This window comes from Mastomys coucha, unplaced genomic scaffold (genome assembly GCF_008632895.1).
Source record: "Mastomys coucha isolate ucsf_1 unplaced genomic scaffold, UCSF_Mcou_1 pScaffold22, whole genome shotgun sequence".
Lineage (NCBI taxonomy): Eukaryota > Metazoa > Chordata > Mammalia > Rodentia > Muridae > Mastomys > Mastomys coucha.
Window position 1 is genome coordinate 132,522,061 of NW_022196905.1, and position 20,731 is coordinate 132,542,791.

General features: G+C 42.1%; 1 protein-coding gene across 2 annotated transcripts in view; it reads left to right on the plus strand.

Annotated features, from left to right (window-relative positions):
* Window positions 1-17,014, plus strand: part of Stag3 (stromal antigen 3) — a 33,447-nt gene extending 16,433 nt beyond the window's left edge. For both annotated transcript variants that reach the window (XM_031338415.1, XM_031338414.1), the window contains exons 9-34: window positions 1,279-1,352; window positions 2,144-2,267; window positions 2,819-2,917; window positions 3,115-3,194; window positions 3,535-3,642; window positions 3,837-3,951; window positions 4,075-4,180; window positions 4,357-4,460; window positions 4,681-4,773; window positions 4,888-4,977; window positions 5,208-5,408; window positions 5,509-5,579; window positions 5,676-5,763; window positions 6,347-6,424; window positions 6,508-6,600; window positions 6,724-6,892; window positions 7,002-7,138; window positions 8,002-8,103; window positions 9,555-9,703; window positions 9,887-10,015; window positions 10,098-10,255; window positions 13,902-14,106; window positions 14,274-14,375; window positions 14,642-14,714; window positions 16,363-16,434; window positions 16,657-17,014. In XM_031338415.1, the coding sequence (XP_031194275.1) occupies window positions 1,279-1,352; window positions 2,144-2,267; window positions 2,819-2,917; window positions 3,115-3,194; window positions 3,535-3,642; window positions 3,837-3,951; window positions 4,075-4,180; window positions 4,357-4,460; window positions 4,681-4,773; window positions 4,888-4,977; window positions 5,208-5,408; window positions 5,509-5,579; window positions 5,676-5,763; window positions 6,347-6,424; window positions 6,508-6,600; window positions 6,724-6,892; window positions 7,002-7,138; window positions 8,002-8,103; window positions 9,555-9,703; window positions 9,887-10,015; window positions 10,098-10,255; window positions 13,902-14,106; window positions 14,274-14,375; window positions 14,642-14,714; window positions 16,363-16,434; window positions 16,657-16,665 (2,829 nt within the window). In that variant the 3' untranslated portion in view covers window positions 16,666-17,014. The remainder of the gene's footprint in view (window positions 1-1,278; window positions 1,353-2,143; window positions 2,268-2,818; window positions 2,918-3,114; window positions 3,195-3,534; window positions 3,643-3,836; window positions 3,952-4,074; window positions 4,181-4,356; window positions 4,461-4,680; window positions 4,774-4,887; window positions 4,978-5,207; window positions 5,409-5,508; window positions 5,580-5,675; window positions 5,764-6,346; window positions 6,425-6,507; window positions 6,601-6,723; window positions 6,893-7,001; window positions 7,139-8,001; window positions 8,104-9,554; window positions 9,704-9,886; window positions 10,016-10,097; window positions 10,256-13,901; window positions 14,107-14,273; window positions 14,376-14,641; window positions 14,715-16,362; window positions 16,435-16,656) is intronic.
* The last annotated feature ends 3,717 nt before the right edge of the window (window positions 17,015-20,731 follow it).

The following is a 20,731-nucleotide window of genomic DNA, read 5'->3' on the forward strand; positions in this document are numbered from 1 at the left end:
TGGTACCAGCTCAGTTGTGACAACCAAAACTTTAAAAAATTTTAAATTAAAAATATTTTTATTCTCTCAGAATTTTGTACAGTGTATTTTGATCATATCCATTTTCCCCCAACTCTTCCAAGATCCATTCTACTTCTCTATAATCCAATTTTGTGTCTCCCCTTTGCCTCATCCATTAAGTCTAATTTGTACTACTTATATACTCTTGGATGTACTGCCTTCCATTGGAGCATATTCTGCTTACCAGGGGCAGCACTCTCAAAGAAAACTAACTCTCCCTTTACCAGCAGCTATCAGTTTCTAGAGCTCCTAGGCTTGGGGTGTGATTTAATGTAAACTTTTTTCCATGCTGGGATTTGACCTTGTTTGAGCTTGTAAGAGGCTTGTGCATGCTGTCAGAACCACTATGAGTTCATATGTATCCCTGCTGCATCCAGAGGACACTGTTTTTGTGACGTGATCTATCATTTCAGGATCTTCCATAATGATCCCTAAACCTTGGGAAGAAGGGATTTATACACTGCCACTTATCCATTGGGGAACAAAATTGTCCAATTTAAAAATCACTGATCTAATCTTTTCTTTTTACTGGTTATACTTTTATCAAAATGGATTTATTAAAAATTCATTTTGAGGCTGGTGAGATCACTTGGTGGGTAAAAACAACTTGTTTCCAAGCCTAAGGTCATTCTTAGAACCCAGCTGGTGGAAAGAGAACTGACTTCTGAAAGCCATCTTATGACCTCCATGCCTTTATATGCTGCCTTTTCCTCAAATAAATACATTTAATAGGTTTTTAAATTTCATTTTCCCAATTAATAGTAGTCAAAAACACAACTCTGAGTTAGGTATGAATAGAATAACCCCAATCAGAAGGGGCATTTTAAAAAGGTTTGCATTTATTCATGTGTGTCTATATGTGTACAAAGTGTCCATAATAGGACGTTAGATCTTCTGGAGCTGGAGTGATAGGTATTTTTGAGCCACCTGACATGAATGCTGAAAACTGAACTTGTATTCTCTGGAAAAGCAATATGTGTTTTTAACTTCTGAGTCATCTCTCCAGTCCCCAGGAACATTAGTTTTTACTAACACAAAGCAATTGTTGTTGCATTAAACTGTACTGCTTCTGGAGTTAGAAGGGAATATTGATTACTTGAGGGTTTACACTATGTTTTTCAATAAACAGGAAGTCTGTAGAAGTTGTACTTTTCTATATCTGTGACATTATGCTGTTGAGGTACAAGAGGGATAGTCTGACCTTGTTCTTTTCTCCAGTTCCAAGAGAATCAAGAGGAGATAGAGGGGATGATGAATGCCATCTTCAGAGGTGTCTTTGTCCATCGGTACAGGTAAGTCAGTCACATGCTCTTACTGAAGCCGCTGTTCTTGGTAGTAGTGTGAGAAATGACAAGGCCCTTGCTGAATTATTTGGTTAGTTTCAGGACTATTGCAGCTGGAATGAAAACTGACAGATACGTTGAATCAGTTAAGGTCTGCTTTATCCCTACCTACAACGGACCTTATGAATTTTTCTGGGAAAGAAAATCAGAGATCAAGACATCACTGAGTATTCTCCTTCTCTTGACCTTGCCCAAGTCCTGGCCCTGCCTCCTGTGTTTGTAGAATTGGAGACTTGAGCAGATGAGGGCAGAGACCTGAAAGGTGGTCTGGCTCAGCAAACCTTTTCATGACCAGGCCTGTGTTTCTACTATGCTAAGGGTCAGGAAGTTTCATAGTGTTTGAAGAACTGGTAGAGATAAGTCTTACCTGTTAGAATTAGTAGTATTTATAGTAGTGTTTCAGTTTTGTCTAGATTTCAACTTCTGATTCTCTATAACTTAAATCATTTCTTGAAGTAGAATCAAAAGATAGCACATTTTAACTAACAGTTAAGTGAATTTTTAAAATTGGCTTTTAAAGGAGTATAAAGGATGAGGTTGTATAAAGTTAAACTAGCTCATATGTTGGTTATAAAAAGATTTAATTTCATATATCTTGTGTATTTACTTTGGAATGAAAAAATATAAGGCTGGGTACCTGGTGTTTAGTCACAAGCATAACTTAGTTAAGAGGGCTGTGTCGTAGGCTGAAAAGTAACCTTTGAGAGAAGGTAATATGCCAGTTTGTCTCTCTGTCTAAGGGACATCCTTCCTGAGATCCGTGCTATCTGCATTGAAGAGATTGGGTATTGGATGCAAAGCTACAGCACCTCCTTTCTTAATGACAGCTACCTAAAATACATTGGCTGGACCCTGCATGATAAGGTACGGTTAAGTCAGCCTCCTTCTCCTCCTCTTCCTCCTCCTCCTCCTCCTCCTCTTCCTCCTCTTCCTCTTCCTCCCTGTAACCCACTTCTTCTAACCTATCCCAAAATACTTTACCTTTTCCTGCTCTGCCACTCAAACATTTGATACATTGAGCAATTATCTCTCAATCCAGGTATTGAATCTTGAGATTACTTCAGTGCTGAAGCGTGTAAGATAAAGCAGAAAGGAGAAAAATATTCAACAGTCAGAATACCTTTGAAACCTCATACGTCATAGAGGAAGAAATCTCTTTTAAACAGCAAGTTGATGATGGTAGTAACACAAGGGCCAGAGTGCCATCCAAAGGGATTATTTTCATCATGATTGTCCAGTTCTTCTATGAGCCTTTGTGTTTTCAGTGAGAAGATAGTTCTTTACTATTTTTTTATATTCTAAGAGTCCTCAGTGTAGAAATCACCCATGCCCAGAATGTAGAACAGTGAGGTGCACTTAGAGTCTGTGATGACCATTTGTCAATCATGTTTCTCTTCTATTTCCTTCATCAATAGCACAAGGAAGTCCGTCTAAAGTGTGTGAAGGCTCTGGCAGGGCTGTACAGCAACCAGGAACTGAGCCTACGGATGGAGCTCTTTACTAATCGCTTCAAGGTAAGATGGGACACCATTCCCAGGTTTTGCTCTATGCTGTGTTTCCCATTTTCCTGCCATAGGTCCTTCCACCTGGCAGACTGATAGCTTTTCTGGATGTAGCTCCTACTTCCTCTGTGTTAGGAATTTCAAATCTCAGGAGACTGTGGTGTTTGGGAATGGGTGCAGTGAGAGTTTGGATAATGTTCTTTGCATAGGACCGGATGGTTTCCATGGTCATGGACAGAGAGTGTGAAGTAGCAGTGGAGGCCATCAGATTGCTGACCCTTATTCTGAAGTGAGTTGTGGGAAGTGGGGTGGCAGCCTCACAGACTTACCTTAGAGGGTCAAACAAAACCCTCCAGAATTCTGTCCCCTGCCTGTCACAATTGATCCTTCTTTGTGTACAGATTAGAAGACAAAGGGCATTTCTGAGTTGTAGGATAGAGAGGGACTTCTCTGTTTTTAACTCTGTGTACTCCTCTCTCTGACTCTTAAAACATTTTCAGTGAGTCATATCTTTATAGGTATTGCCTTGTTTTGTTCTATACCTTGCTGTGTGAGAAGATTAATGGTCACACACATACACACACAGACCCCCCCCCCCCCACACACACTTTCTTCTTTTTTCTTGGCAGGAATATGGAGGGAGTGCTGACTAATGCAGACTGTGAGAAAATTTACTCCATTGTATACATTTCTAATCGTTCCATGGCCTCTTCTGCAGGGGAATTTGTATACTGGAAGTAAGTGGTATGTGTTTGTCACACTGTCCTCTCAATTTCTCTCTCTCACCTCTCTGCTCCACCTGTGGACTTATCAAAATTATTGAAGTCTCTCTTGTTGTCTCCTTTCTCTCTCAATCTTATGGGAGTTCCTTGGCTCTTCACTTGTCCTCACTTCTTCCCATGCTACTCTTTCCACCTATCCATCCTACCAGGATCTTTCATCCTGAATGTGGGGCAAAAGCCGTGAGTGGCAGGGAGCGACGCCGGAGTCCACAAGCCCAGAAGACTTTCATTTATCTTTTACTGGCCTTCTTTATGGAGAGTGAGGTAATGTAGGAAGTAGAGAATAAGATGGGCAATGGGTAGGAGGGTCCTGCTTATCAACAGCCACTTGCTGGAGCAGTTTGATATGACATTGGTGGATAACTTACTGGGAACCTTCTTTCACAGCATCACAACCATGCTGCTTACTTGGTAGACAGCTTGTGGGACTGTGCAGGGCCTTACCTGAAGGACTGGGAGAGTCTGACAAGCCTGTTGCTGCAGAAAGACCAGAGTGCGTGTCACATGGTAGCTGGGGTTGTGTATTTTGTACCTTCTTGTGTGAAGCTGAGTGGTTTGGGTTTTTGTTTTGTTTTTCGTTTTTTTTTTTTTTTAATTTTAATTTTTGGCTGAAGGATATGGAGGGTGGTTAATCTTGATGTTTTATTTTTGATCTTCTTTCTATCCCAGATCTGGGTGATATGCAAGAAAGGATGCTAATAGAAATCCTTGTGTCCAGTGCCCGGCAAGCTGCAGAGGGTCACCCACCAGTGGGGCGCATTACTGGAAAGAAGGTGAGCATGAACAGTGGGTTAGTAGGTCAATACTATTGGAGCCAGATGGTTATTGGCCATCTTCACCTCTATATTGTGGGTTAGGACCCTCCATCTTTCCCTCTAAGAGTCCTATCTCCATATAAAAGATATCTGAAGGGAGCAGGAGTGTGTGAAGATACACCCACCCTCTGTATCCAGTGTTTCTTCACAGTTTTCTACCTCTAATGACTAATCCCAGAGTCTGACTGCCAAAGAACGCAAACTTCAAGCTTATGATAAGGTGAAGCTGGCTGAGCACCTCATCCCCCTCTTGCCCCAGCTCCTTGCCAAGGTAAGAGCTTCTTGTACAGCTAGAGCATAAATGAGTAAGGGACCAACCTCAAGGCAGGATGAGGAAAGGATTCACCTTTGTCCCTTAATTAACAGGACACTCTTTCCACTGTAGTTCTCAGCAGATGCAGAGAATGTTGCTCCCTTGCTCCAGCTGCTCAGTTATTTTGACCTCAGCATATATTGCACTCAGCGCTTGGAGAAGGTGAGTAGGCAGCAAGAGACCATTTCCCAGACCTTGCTGCTCCCTTGCTTAGGTTAGGGATTCTTCCTAGTATCTGGTTAATTTTTTTTTTTGTTTTCCACAAGGCCCTTGGTTTAAGAAGAACTTATAATGACATACTTTTAAATATATCTTATCTTTAAACATCACTGTTTTCATCCTCCTGTGTTACTCTTCAGCCTATAGTCCACCATACCTTGTCTCTCTTTTAGCACTTGGAGCTGCTGCTTCAACAACTACAGGAGGTTGTGGTGAAGCATGTAGAGCTTGAGGTGCTTGAGGCTGCAGCACATGCCCTCTATCTACTCTGCAAACCAGAGTTCACCTTCTTCAGCAGAGTGGACTTTGCCAGAAGCCAATTAGTGGATCTTCTTACTGATAGATTCCAGCAGGAGCTTCATGACCTAATGCAGGTGGTGCTAAATGGCAGGGCACCTCAGGGAGGGTAAGAGAGGGCTGGAGTTAAAGATGAATTCTTGAGAAACTCTTGCTGTGAGCCTCTTTGTTCCTTAGTCTTCCTTCCTAGATGAGGATGAGGTATACAGTCTGACAGCCACTCTGAAGCGTCTCTCTGCCTTTTACAAGTGAGCAGCTCTCCTGCCACCTTCCCTTTCTCCTAGTGTTGGAGTTGATTACCTTGGATGTGTCCTAACATAATGTTTCCTTCTCTCTCTTTAAAGTGCTCATGACCTGACCCGATGGGAGATTTCTGAACCATGTTTTCAACTCCTCCGGAAGGCTGTAGACACAGGAGAAGTTCCTCACCAGGCAGGTGATAGGCTGGACACACACAGGCAGGGCAGATGACTGTCAGAATCTATGTTCTCTAGGCCACCTTGCCCAGGCAGTCTCAGTCCTCGGGTATATAGTAGACATAGGGAGGAAGTCAGGTGGGGTTATCACTTCTGTTCTCTGAGGTGCACTGGGAGCTTTTGGGGTTCCTGGGAGCTAAGGAGAATTTTGAGGAATTCTAAGAGAATGAATAAACCAGAAAGATATGACATTTCTGCCTAGGTTAGAAGCTTCTGGACATTGCCCAAAATCCTTTCTTTTCTTCTAGAAAGGAATTGTTTCACTGATCTCATCTTCTCTCTTATTTGGGATGAGATTTGTTTGTTTTGTTTGTTTATTTTTTGACACAGGGTTTCTTTATGTAACCCTGTCAGTCCTGGAACTTACTTGTTGACCAGGCCGGTGTCAGACTCACAGAGATATTCCTGTCTGCCTTCTGAGTGCTGGGATTAAAGGCATCCACCACCTCATTTCAGCTTCTCTTATTGATTGTGTGAGAGTACTGACACTCCCTTACTTTTGCTCTCTAGCCACCTAATCTGACATTTTTTGGTTACAGGTGATTTTGCCAGCCTTGACTCTGGTATATTTTTCCATTCTCTGGACAGTAACCCACATTTCAGAATCTACTTCCCAAGTGAGTGTGGGTTTGAGGAGGATACTGAGAATGGAGGAGCATGAGCCTTCATTCCTCTGTGAAGCAAGATGCTCTTTTTACAGAAGCAGCTGATGAGTCTGAAGAAAAGAATGATAGCTTTCTGTGAACTTTGCCAAAGCTGCCTCTCAGACGTGGACCCAGAGATCCAGGAGCAGGTGAGCATGTGTGTCCTGCAGTTTGAGAAGACTGTTTCCAGGGAAGTGAGGTATGTAATTATCGCCTTTGTAAGTAGTATTCTGATTTTTTTAACTCACCCTTTTTTCCCCCCTTCACAACAGGCTTTTGTCTTATTAAGTGACCTGCTTCTCATCTTCAGCCCTCAGATGATTGTAGGGGGACGGGATTTCCTTAGGCCTCTTGTCTTTTTTCCGGAAGCTACTCTCCAGTCGGAACTAGCCAGCTTTCTCATGGACCATGTCTTTCTCCAGCCTGGAGAATTGGGCAACGGTACAAGAAATCTAGGCCTAGAGTTTAAGAAGGGTTTGGGATTGAGCCTGGTGATACAGTCTTAGGCAAGAGTCCTAAGCCTGTGACTGATTCTGCTTTTGCTGGGCAGGTCAGTCACAGGAGGATCACATCCAGATAGAACTTCTGCACCAGAGGCGCCGTCTGCTTGCAGGATTTTGTAAGCTGCTGCTTTATGGGGTGTTGGAGCTGGATGCAGCCTCAGACGTTTTCAAACACTACAACAAGGTACCGCAAGACCCTGACATGAAAGACCCAGGTTTGAAGCCAAGGCTTCAAACACTGTAGCATTCTAAGAAAGGAAGTCGGTTGGGGGCAGTCTGAGAGGATCAGGCTTAAAAGAGAAGTAGGAGAGAACACAAGTAGGGGTTTAGAAAAAGGACAAAGGAAAGAGATATGGGTGTAAGTATTTAAGGAGAAAAAAAAACTATTGAGACTTTCCTTGACTGGGAAATAACCCTAACTTTCCAATTCAGAAATCTGTTTTCCCTGCTGTAAGCCTAATTAATCTACAGGATGGAGCATTAGAGAAAGAAAACAGTGCGGAAAGCCAGGCTTCACAAGATATCTCTATCTCTGTCTCTGTCTCTGTCTCTATCTCTATATCTATATCTCCATTTCCATTTCCTCAGTCTGCCATTGTATCTCTCTCTATGAGCATCTGCAGTGCACCAGACATGCTAGGTACTAAGGACAGAGCAACGAACAGCACAGAAACTCTTGTTCTACAAACTCTAGACTGGTGGGGAGGGATGTGTAGGCTCCAGTGTTGTCTGAGGATAGGTATTAGTGCTCTATCCAGTAGATAGATTCAACCAATTTTTGCTTCTAGGTTTTCTTTTTTTCTCTCTTCCTTCCTTCCTTCCTTCCTTCCTTCCTTCCTTCCTTCCTTTCTTCCTTCCTTTCTTTCTTTCTTTACATCTGGTTTCCTTTGGACACTGTAATATTTAGAGATGAGTTTTAGTCTGAGTTATATTTTTCCTGAGTTACTGTTTTTAACTGCCTAAGGCTCAGTGGGAAGTTGTGAAGGAATAAATAAAAGATTTTTTTCTCTGTGGTTAACATTACCTTCTTTACTTCCTCTCTCTTAGTTCTATGAAGACTATGGTGACATTATCAAGGAAACATTAACTCGGGCAAGACAAATTGACCGATGTCAGTGCTCTCGGATCCTGCTCCTGAGCTTAAAGCAGGTGCTTTTGCCTGGAAGCATAATAGCTGTGGCATGCCCTTCCTAAATTCCTATCTTACTGTCTAGCCCCAGCATCTTAGGAATGTAAGATTTTTTTGTTTTGCTTTGTTTTGTTTTTTTCAAGGCAGGGTTTTTCTGTGTACTTCTGATGTGTAACTCACTGTGTAGATCAGGCTAGCTTCAAACTCACAGAGATCCTCTAGCCTCTGCCTCTCAAGTGTTGGGATTAAGGGTGTACACTACTACTGCTTAGCTGCTGCAAAACTTTTAAGAACAGAAATTTTCTTGGATCTCATTTCTTGTGACAGGTTTCTTCATACCTTATAAACTCTGTCTTAGTCATTGTTTTATTGCTGTGGAAAAACACCATGACCAAGGCAACTCTTAGAAATATTTTAGATTGGGGCCTTGCTTTCAGCTTTAGAGGTTTTAGTCTTTATCATCATGGCAAGGAGCATGGCAGCATGCAGGCCGTAACTGGGGGCAGCAGCTGAGAGCTACATGATCTCTCACCTCGGTGACACAGTTCTTCCTAATCATTCTAATCCTTAGTGACTAAGCATTCAAATATATGAGCCTATGGGGGCCAATCTTATTTAAACAAGCACAGACCTTAAAATAACTGAACAGTTTCTTCCTTCCCCAAGCCTCATAGAAATCAGTTATTAATACCAATACTGAAATGATAGGAAAATTTTAAAAATTTGCTTATATATGGAGGTGTTTTACCTGAATGTATGTCTGCACTATGTGCCTACATAGCTAGAAGAGGGAGTCAGATCCCCTGGGACTGGAGTAAATAGATGGTTGTGTGCCACTGTATAGATGGTAATAGAATCCAGGTCTTCTGGAAAAGGAACCAAATGCTCTTAGCCACTCAGCCCTTTCTCTAGCCTCTAGGGAATTCTTGATTTTTTTTTTATTTTTTAGTTTGCTTTTTTACAGCATCCTTCATGTATGACATAAAAGTTTTTTACATTTATTTACTTTGTGTTTGTAGCTGGGGTTGAGAGAAGCATGTACCATTGTGTAAGTGTGGTGATCAGAGGAAAGTGTGGAAATTTGTTCTTTCCTACCTTGTGGGTTCTGGAGATTGAATTTAAATAGACTTGGTAGCAAGCACCTTTAGTCACTGACCCATTTCACCATTCTGATCAGAGATATTTATCTCTGTAGAGCTAGAGTGCCAGGGATGGCTTTTAGTGGTAAAGTACTTGCCTGCAATGTATGAGGCCCTGAGTTGGATCCTCAGGCACACTTTTAAAAACCCTCATGGAGCAGTGCTGAAGTACCCTGCTACAAAGTGTCAGGATGTGGCAGTATCTGGGTAGGAAAGATAGTAGATGCCACTCTACACCCCAAGCCTTGTAGGGTCTTGAGTAGAGAAGAAAGTTAAGCTTTTCTTGAGCTCCCCTCTCTTCTTTTCCAAATGTGCCTTGTCTCTGCACACAGCTCTACACAGAACTGATACAGGAGCAGGGGCCCCAGGGCCTGACAGAGCTGCCAGCCTTCATTGAGATGAGAGACCTGGCCCGGAGGTTTGCCTTGAGCTTTGGACCTCAGCAGCTCCATAACCGAGATCTTGTGGTCATGCTGCACAAGTAAGGAAGTGCTGATTGGAGGTTGGGTCCAGGGAGGGCAGGGAATAAGGTCTTGATGGCAAGCATAATCATGTGCAGAAGTAGCAAGCAGGCTGGTTCTGAGTGTGCTTGGGCAGCAAGAATGTAGGGATGGTACATTTGGGTATTTCAGACTCTTAACTGAAATAATTCTCCCCAATCAAGGGAAGGCATCAAATTCTCATTGTCTGAGCTTCCTCCTGCTGGTTCTTCTCGTGAGCCCCCAAATCTTGCGTTCCTGGAGCTTCTTTCAGAGTTCTCCCCCCGCCTCTTCCATCAGGACAAGCAGCTACTGTAAGTTAGTGGTTGAGTAGAGATGTGGATTTGCAGAAGAGTCTAGAGAGGACTCAGTTCATTCTCTGTACCATTCCTTTAGACTATCATACCTGGAAAAGTGTCTGCAGCGTGTCTCCAAGGCACCTAGTCATCCCTGGGGTCCAGTCACCACCTACTGCCACTCCCTCCACCCTGTAGAGAACACAGCAGAGGCCAGCCCACAGGGACCCCCCCATTCCAAGAAGAGGTGTGTTGAAGGTAAGGGTTCAGGATTGGGGTTGGCATCAGTTCAGCACCATATCCCAGTTGCCTTTGCCCTAATAACAGGAGACTAATCTTCTTCAAAGTTGTTCTTTGTCAAATATTTTATCAGGCACCTACTCTCATTCATTTTCTTCATCATTTATCTAGCCAGCTTAAAATAGAAAACTTGAATGATATAGAAACTAATGATAAAGCTAAAAATTGAACCAAGCATTCTTGTTTCCTTGACAGCAAATAATACATTAATTTCTCATAACTTTCAGATCACCACTTGTCTTAAAATCTACCTAATATCTTTAATTTTCTTTTTTACATTGTCTTGAGTGATATTATAATCTGTTTCATATGCTAATGTGCATTTGCTAATATGTACTTTAAATTGTAACTTTGAAACTGTCACAGCTTTAATGAGACATAATTTACAAACCATAAAAGTCAAAGTTACCTCTTTAAGTGTATACTTCAATAGCTTTTATGTTTCTCTGACAAGTTTTAATTGTGGACATGAATGTGTGTGAGAGTGTGAATGTGCGGGTGTCTGCATAGATGCTTGTGAACTGAACTTAGATCTATAAAGTAGGACACGCTCTTAACTCCTGACTGACTCTCTACTACTTTTTTTTTTTTTTTAAATTTTAGTACTTAATTTTGTTTGCTTTTTGTTATTTTTTTTTTCCTTTGAGACAGGGACTGTCTGTTTAGCCCTGGCTGTTCTGGAGCACACTTTGTAGACCAGTCTGGCCTTGAACTCACATAAATTCTTCTGCCTCTGCCTCCGAGTGCTAGGGACTAAAGGTGTGCATCACCACACTTGACAAATTCATAATCTTTATGTAAAACCTTAACATTTTAATTTTGTTAGTCTTAAAATTATTCTAAGTGTGTGTAATATGTATAGCATGTACTTGCCATATTGTGCATGAGGAGGCTAGAGGGCAGTGCTGTAAGGTAGAGTTGACTCTCTCCTTTACGTAGATTCTGAGTGTTGAACCCAGGTTTGGCGTTTTTTCCAGCTAGCACTTTTACCTGCTGAGCCATCTCACCATCCCACCAATCTTTAATGTTCAGACATTTTCACTGCTCCAAAAGAAGCCATGTCCCTGTTAATACGCACGGTTCTCCCTGTCCTTCCAGCCCCAGGCACTGTTACTGACCTTCTTCTCCCTGAATTTGCCTCTGGCAGATAGTTTTATCTAAGCAGTGCGAACATATTATGAGGCTTTGTGTGTCTGTGTTCTTTAGTCTGTTTTTTGGGTTCTTTCTATAGCAGAATAATAGTCCATTGTATGGTCATTACCTGATTTACTCATAGGTTGATTAACACTTGAGTTGTTTCCATTGTTTGACTGATGTGCATGTCATTAAAATTCACAAGGTTTTGAGTGGACATACCTTTGACTTATATTTGGGAATGGAATTTTTGGCTAGGTCATATAGAAGCTCTACATTTAACTTTATAAGGGCCTACCAAACTGTTCTCCAACGTACCTATACCATTTTATATTCCCACCAGCAATGGTTGGGTGTGGTTGTGTTTTTCCACTTCTTCCCTTGTGGTGTCCAGGAACCACTGGGCAGAACCAAGTTCTGTGGTTCACCTCTTCTCTTGGAGTGTCCAGACTCCAATACACACCAGAAAGGAAAGGATGAAGCAAAGTCTGGAACTGGTGGGTCAGCAGGACCCTGGTCAGGTAGTGAATGCCAGGGGCAAGAAGGATTCCTTTGAAGATTTCAGTGTTACAGCCCTTTTAGATTACATTCAATGAACAGCTGGTATGCATACATTTTATTCAGGGTGAATCAGGGTTATATATAGTTTTGGGGAAGGGATGAGAATATCCAGGGTGGGCAAAAGTCATTGGCTGAAGGTTAAGGTACTTAGATACCTAAGCTCCTTAGATACCTTCCCCATTAGCATGGGGAAGCATTCCAGGAATTTTAGGTGCAGGCTACATGATGTTCCTCACGTAGGTGAGGTGGGGTCTGAGATTCCCCAGATAGAGAAGAGGAAGCCCCCACTGACAAATGGAGTCTGCCATTTTGCATTGAGCTCTGGACTTTCCAGTAATGTCAGACTTCAACATTAGCAGTGGAGTTTCCAGATAATTGGGAACCCAAGTTGTTCTTCCTCTCTCAGTATTGGTGACTGTCTGGACTTCTTGTATTTATCTTCTAGTGACTGAATTGGTATCTCATAATTTTCAGTTTGTATTTCCCTATTGGATAACAAAATTGAGTTTTTTTACTTTATGTTCTTATGGACAGTTGATCTTTGGTGAATTGCTTATTAAAATTCTTTGTTTGTTTTTCTTTGAGACAAAGTCTTGTGTAGGCCAGGCAGGACTTGAACTCTATATAGTGGAAGATAACCTTGAACTTCGGATTTTTCTTTCTCCGTTTCCCAAATATTAGGATTACAGACCATGGCCACTATGCTAATCTTTTTTTGTTCATTCAAAATTTTTTTTGTTTTGTTTTGTTTTGTTTTGCTTTGTTTTTGTTTTTGTTTTTCGAAACAGGGTTTCTCTGTATAGCCCTGGCTGTCTTGGAGCTCACTCTGTAGCCCAGGCTGGCCTCGAACTCAGAAATCCACCTGCCTCTGCCTCCCAAGTGCTGGGATTAAAGGCGTGCGCCACCACCGCCCGGCTCATTCAAAATTGAGTTGTCTTTTTATTGTGGAGTTGTTGAGGGCTTTTTACACATTCTGGATAGATGTTTATTAGGTAAAGAGATACAAAAATGTTTTAGTTGTTTTTAGTCTGTTGGTTGGTTAGTTTGTTAGTACTCTTAATTATGATGAATTCTACTTTACTTATTTTTTATTTTTTTAACTAGTACATTTCATGTCATGTCTTAAGGAACCATTCACTGGTCCAAGTTCACAAAGATTTATGTATGTCTACAGCCTCTGATGTCTATAATCCTTCATATAGGTTAATGGCAGCAAATCTTGGGTTTGTTTCTGTGTAGATACATGGTCACAGAGAAGGAAGAGGGTCAGTAGAAATGTGAATGTTCACCATTGGCAAATGGTGATATATATTCGGCTGCAGTTTTAAAATCACATCCTGTGAGTTTCCTCAGGGAAAGAGAGCTTTAGGTGTGGACACCTCGGTTGGTGGCATCATCCTTCTTTTCCCTCTGTAGTTGATGAGAAAGCACCTGTATTCAGCTTCTCTGGTAAGAAGACACTAGAATTGCTGTCCCTTTATCTTCTGACTTTAGAAAACCCTATCTCTCTGGCTCTAAGGCATCTGCTCCAGTCTCTGTTCCAAACCCAGTTACCATCGATCTAGAATGGATAGGACTTCAGAATTCATTGCCTAACAGACTGCTTAATTTTAGGCAATCAGTCATCTCCTACATTTGTCATCAAATGTTTATGTTCTCTGTGAAGTGTATTTGTTTCTGTCTATCTTGTTTCCTAGGTAGGTAGTATTTCCTAGGATAGGAGCTGTATATAATGATACAGCATGCCACTGTAGCACCCAGGTACAACCTCTGCTCATTCTTGAGATGGAACAAAATAAGGCTACATAAAATTTTCATTCTCTTCTGTTTAACTTTCCCTTAAGAAACAAGGGACAAGTTTATAAAAGTAGCTCTGATTTATTGGGTTTGTATATTTGCTTCTTTGCAGGCCCCTGCAGGCTTCAGGAAGAAGAGTCTTCGTCCCAGGAAGAAAGCCTTCAGCTGAATAGTGGCCCCACAACACCAACTCTCACCTCCACAGCAGTGAAGAGAAAGCAGTCTCTTAAGACAGTGGGCAAGAAGCAAAAATGTAGACCAGGACCAGGACCAGGACCAGGACCAGGACCAGGACCAGGACCAGAGCTGATCTGCAGGTGAGGCCAAGGGAAACCTTGGTGTTTCTGTTGTTCTCCCTGCAGTACTGTCTGATCTCTGGGTACTTTGAGTGCTTTTATAACTGCAGTGTCTCCTCCACACTCTGTTCTGTTCTTTTTACCCTTTGCTTTTTAATGAAACCCCGTCACTGATTTATTCTCAATAGTCAGCAACTCTTAGGCACCCAGAGGTTGAAGATGTCAAGTGCACCATGTTTCCAGATTCGATGTGATCCTTCAGGCTCTGGCTTGAGCAAGCAGCTCACCCGGTGAGGCTTCCCTTCTCATGTTGGTGTTACCTACTCTTCTTACCTGAGCCAGTGCTTCTTGGATTGTCTTGGTCCCAGAACATTCTTTCCAGCATAGCATGTCTCTTCAGTATGCAGAGGGCCGTTCCTTCAGAAGCGGGAGTGGGTACTAGAGCCTAAGTCATGCCCCTCCTCCTGCCAGGCCCTCTTTCCCCATGCCTATGAGAAGAAACTCACAGGGCCTGAAAGGACCATCTGAAAGCCTCTATTCTTTGCCACTACCACAGACTCAGTCTTATGGAAGAAGATGAGGAAGAAGAGCTAAGACTTCTGGATGAAGAATGGCAATGTGGAGACAAGGTGTGGACCCAGCAGTCTTTTCTTCTAGAACTTAGAGGCTGAGACACCTGTTCTTAGTCTTCATAATGACCTTTTTTTTGAAAGCTGCTAAAGGTTGTTGGAAAGAATCATAGAGGGAAAGAGAAAAGATTACAGACTTAGTCCAGACTTAATTAAATAAGGAGCTTAGGAACAACCAGAGGTAGTCATTTACACTTATAATCTCAGCACTTAGGAGACTGAAGCAAAAGGATTGCTATGAGTTTAAGGCTACATACTGAGTTCCAAGCCAGCCAGGGCTAGACAATGAGACCCTGCTTTTGAAAACTGGTAGGAAAAGAAGTTAAAAATACAAAGACCAGCAAGACAGATAGTTTAGTTGATAAGTTGCCTGCTGCTAAGCCTGAAGGCCTGAGTTCAGTTCCAGTCCCAGACCCCATGTGGTAGAAGGCAAGAAATTATTCCCAGAACTTGTCCTGTTCTATAGTTTGTGCACATACATATATACATACATACATACATAATTTTTTTAAAAAAGGAAAAGAATTAGAATAGCACATTCCTTCAGTTTCCAAATAAATATTGTTGCCACTGAATCTCCCAACACTCAGAAGAATGGCCTAGACACAGGAACAGAATACTCACAGTCTACCCCAGCTACACCCTTCCTTCTTTCCTCTTTCCTGACAAGGCTGTCTATCCTTGTCTCTCCATTCACCCCTTTCTCTTCCCTGGATACCTGAATTTTAGATGGATGATCTGATCTAGTGAACAAAACAGGGAGCTGTTTTGAGTCACCTAAATGTGAGTCCTTAGTTTCATATGAAGTTAGCCGTTGCTTGTCTAACTTCCATTTCCCCATCCTAACAATGGAGAATTTACACAGAATGTAGAGTACAAAGCACCTTATAAACTGCAAAGGATTATACCGTAGCTCAGAGAATCATGGCTATAGGCTTATAAATGGTAGACATTCTTTCAGCTCTGGAAGCTAGACATCTTGAGTTTTGGTAAACCCAGATGGGTTCTGGTAAGGGCCCATTGCTAGTTGTAGGCTGTTTCACATGCAGGCAAGGGCAAGCCAATGCTGGCCTCTTGTGAAGGCACTAACAAAGTTCTAAGGGCTCCACTCTTTCATCTAGACAAATTCCAAAGGTCACCTCTTTTATGGGGTCTAAGGGTTAGGATGTCAACATACATATCAGGTAGGTCTTGCAAGAGTTAAAGAGGAGGAAAGGCTAATACTGTCTGCTATTAGTTTATTGTCTTCTCTGGGTAAGGGAAGTAAAATTCAAATAGCACCTTCATACTTCTGTTCAAATAGCCTGTTGAGAGGGCTAGGGTAATCCCATTCTCTGGTTTCAGAGTTGAATGCATGTAAAGGGGCTAGATTGGAGGCCAAGAAAGGAGTCACTTCTCTGATTTATTCATTAAGACTTCAGGAGGAACCATGTTTCTGTTGGTGGGTAGAATTTCAGAATAGTTTTTCTAACTTTTTTTTTTTTTTCCGAGACAGGGTTTCTCTGGCTGTCCTGGAACTCACTCTGTAGACCAGGCTGGACTCAAACTCAGAAATCCGCCTGCCTTTGCCTTCCAAGTGCTGGGATTAAAGGCGTGTGCCACCACCGCCCGGCTTGTCTTTCTAACTTTTGACTCTTGTTTGCTCTAGCTACTTCATAGCTCTTCTTCTCCCAGTGAGCATGGGTTGGACCTATTAGATACAACAGAGCTGAACATGGAGGTGAGTGTTTCAGGGCTAGTGTGTGTTCTTGGAAGTGAGGATGGCCAGCTGTCTATCATTCTAATAGGTAGAAAGACCAGAACCCAGGGGAAGTTGTCTCTGCTGGTCTTCAGGAGCCCATGTAGGGGAACTAGACTGGCTACCTTAGAACACACAGCCTTCTGTTTACTATTTGTTTTTTTCTCCTTAACTCCATGTCTTCCATTCTCTTCCTTGTTGCAGGATTTTTGATGGGACTTTAGGCCTTTCCCCTTCTCTACTTACCACTGCAAGACCATGAGTGAGCAGAAGGAAGGAGTAAAATGAAGCATTCTTTGGGTCTCAGCCAAGTACTTTAAAGGAAAAGAGAAATGTCTTTATTTTTCAAATCTCCATTTCTTTTTGAAGTGGGTGCTAGATATGGATGCCATGAGTCCTGTCATCCTTAATGCACTATAACTTTATGCTTTTGCCTGTTTGCAGTGGTGGGAGTTGGGTAGGGGGTCTTTACCTCAGCACTGAAGTTTAGTAAACCTTCTATTTAATAATTTCTTCCCCAAACACTGCCAAACTCTCAATAAACATATTCACATCAGCTACTTCACAGGAATGGCGTGAGACTTTAATGTGGGTGGAGATTGGGTTCTTTGGCTTTCTGGCACCATGGCCCCCTGTTTAATTGCCTCCGTACCCTCAGGTATTTTGTTTATGTGCTTTCAAGGATGGATGGATCTGTCATTGAGATGAATGGGACAGATGGCTGAGGAGAGCTTAGCTGTCTCTAAGCAGTTGCACTGATGGTGATAGTGAAGGCCAAAATGAAAAAAATCAGCGGATGGCACTGATGGGCAAGTGAGGTCAAATCTTGAAACTTGTTCTGCCCACCGAGCCCATGGAGCATGGGATGGTAGCTGTCATCTAATGGTTCTTTTCAAGGTAGTTCATACCTTTATCCCAAAGACATGAAAGTTTTCAGACCCACAGTAGAAGAGTAGAAGGATATAGAACGTACTGCACATATCTAACTCCAAATTTAAGAACCGGTGGAAAGTAACTTTACCAGTCCTTCCCTAGCCAGTTACTCACAGGTCCTTTTGCAGTGTTCTCTGACACCCATCTCTGGTCTGTTCTCTACTATCTCTCTCACCTGATTGCTACAAAATTGCCTCAGGAGACCTGCCGTCTGTAAAGAGGACTTGTTAATTCTTACTCTGTCTCTTGTAACAGCGTAGGACCTCTGTACTGTTACCAGGTAGTCTGTCACAAACATGAAGACAATTGGGTAGCTTTCTGATGTCACATTTTTCTGGGGCTTATGGAGCTCTTCAGTGGCTCTGTGGAGATGTGATTCAAGTTCTTTTCCTGCCCTTCATTACAGATCCTTTCTGAGCACCACCATCCAGCCAATGGTAGTATGGAAGGAACAGTCTTCCAACGATCAGGCCACCCAGCCAAACCATTTCTACCTATCCCCACCTTGCTGGTCTTGTCCCACTTCCTCTCCCATCCCAGATAAAAGAAGAGGTTGGAATGTGAGTTTCTTTTTGGAAGGCAGCCTGTTGGTTTCCTAGTGCAGCAGATCTGTGGAATCTGGAGGCAGTTTTGAACACTGAGGTGAAAATATGCAGGGAATATGAGGTAGAAGAATCCAGGTGGGAAAAGATCCCTGAATTATTTAAATACCAGCCAAGTTAAGGATACTTCAGAAAAGAGAAGAGAAACTTGGAGACTTTGTAATTATGAACACCCAGATAACACAATATGGTGGACTGATCAATCCCTGGCCTCAGAATTTGGAGATGTGTCACACCTCCCACCCCTCATATCACAATTTTTTTGTCACTGTGTTGGGAGATTGGGCCATCTTCCCTTTAAATATGGGCTATCTCATAGGGATCTATTGCGGTGATAAAACACCATCTGAAAGGCAAGTTGGAAAGGAAAGGGTTTATTTGACTTACATTTATTTACATTACTACTAATTGTAGTCCATTGAAAGAAGTCAGGGCAGGAACCCAAATAGGGCCAGGAACTGATACAGAGGCCATGAAAGGACACTGCTTACTGGCTTGTTGAGCCTGCTTTCCTATAGAACCCAGGACCACCAGCCCAGGTATGGCACCACCCACCATGGGTTGGGCCCTCCTACATTGATTACTAATTGGGAAAATGCCTTACAGTTGGATCTCTGAAGGCATTTCCACAAGTGAGACTCCTTCCTTCTGATGACTCTAGCTTGTGTCAAGTTGACACATAAAACCAGCCAGTACACTGGTGACTAGGACAGATCTGAGAGTCACATCAGTCCAAAAGTTTGGGAATCTTTGTCATTTAATTATTTTTCCTTTTAAGCTAGGTGTGGTGGCACATACTTGTAATCCCAGCATTAGTGAAGCTGAGTAAGGAGACAAATCTGAGGCCAGTCTGGGCTATATGGCTGTTTTTGAAACAAACTGTTTTAAAAATAACTACTTGTAAATGGTGTCATAATTTCAAAAATAAATATAAATAAAATAATTGTTATGTCAATATTCCCTCATTTTGTACATTACAATGCATGTTTAAATATAATAGGTGGGTTAAGTGTATCTATCAGTTACTTTTCTGTTTCTGTGTTAAAATACCATAAGCAAAAACAATCTCTAAAAGGAAGAGTTTATTTTGCTTACTGTTCCAGAGAGATAAAGAGTCTATCATGGCAAGGAGGTATGGCTCCTGGAATGAAGCAGAGAGTGAACTGAAAGTGACAAGGCTTTGAACTCTCAAAGTCTACCTCCAGTGGCAGTACCCCTCCCACCCTAAAACAAGTGCCACCAACTGGGACCAAGTGTTCAAAACTTTGAGCCTATCTGTATAATGGACATTCTCATTTAAACCACCATAGTATTTAAATAGTTGGTAGTTAGAGTACAAAATACATTTTGATGTTAAGAAAAACGTTTAGAACAAAGAGAAACTTACTTTAAAAAGACATAGTTTTGCACTTTTTGAAGTTCTTGTTGAAAGCTGTTTGGTAAATAGTTCTAACAACTTCTTTAACTTCAAAAAGGGTTTCAACATTGGTCCAAATGACATAGATAGCTCTTTGCATTTAGTGCTTTAATAGAGACCTCACCCCCAAAGTCTCCATTTTGGGAAACTTAGAAACATCAGAAAATGATTTCCAAGGACAGATAGCATCCTCCTTACAGGACAGCTCAGAACTGACTTGCGTTTTGAATGGCAGTCTGGGACCTGAAAGCCAGAAGTATTCCCTGAGGCACCTCAGCCACTCAGTGGTGATGCCTTGTGGGTTTGGCCCTTCCTTCAGAAATGGTAGTGTTGATTAGAGATGGTCTGTGACATGTAGGTGCCCCAGAAAGCACCAGAAGAATAGCTTTGTAGTTCGTGCATGTTTTGTGTGTACTCACATGGTGGAAGGCAGTGATTGCTAGGGATTGAACTCAGGTCTGCCTGTTTATGTGGATGGCACTACCAATTAAGCTATCTCCCTGCCCCCTGGATTTTTATTTTTTTCATTTTTATTTTATGTATATGCATGTTTTGCCTGCATGTCTGTCTGTGTACCAGCTGTGAGAAGTGCTTAAAGAGGCTAGAAATGGGCACTGGATCCCCAGGAACTGAAGTTACAGACAGTTGTAAATTGCTATGTGGATGCTGGGACTCAAATGCAGCTGCTCTGAAAGAGCAGCCAAAGCTCTTAACCTCTGAGCCATCTTTCCAACCCCAAGATTTATTTTTATATATTGTGTGTTTTTGTGTTATGCGTGTGTGCAGGTACCCCCACAGAAGCCAGAAGAGGGCATTGGATGCCTTGGAGTTACAGATGGTTGTAAGCACTTGAAATGGATGTGAATGCTGAGAGCCAAATTCACATGCTCTGTAAGAGCAACAAATGCTCTTTCACCAACACACCCTGTTTTAATATAAAAGTTAGAAATTATCTTCATTTCCTTTTTTAATGATTCTTTGTGAATTTCACATTATGCATCCCAATCCCAGTCATCTTCCCATTCCTCTCTTCACCTTGCAACCTTCCCCAACAGAAAACAATAAAAAACAACCAAGAGAGAAAGGGGGAGGGAAAGGGAAGGAGGGAGGGAAGGGTAGGTAGATTAAAAAAAAAAAAGTCTCACTGTGGAAGCTGCAGTATGTCACAGTGTGTTACGTAGTATACCTGTCTGCCCAAACAGCTTTACTTGTGAATGTTCATTGCAGTGAGTCATTGGTGTGGTTTGAGGCCTCTGGTTTCTGCTATACCATCAACACTGGATCCTCACTAAGCTCTTTTTGGATATCCTGTTGTTGCCCTGTGTCA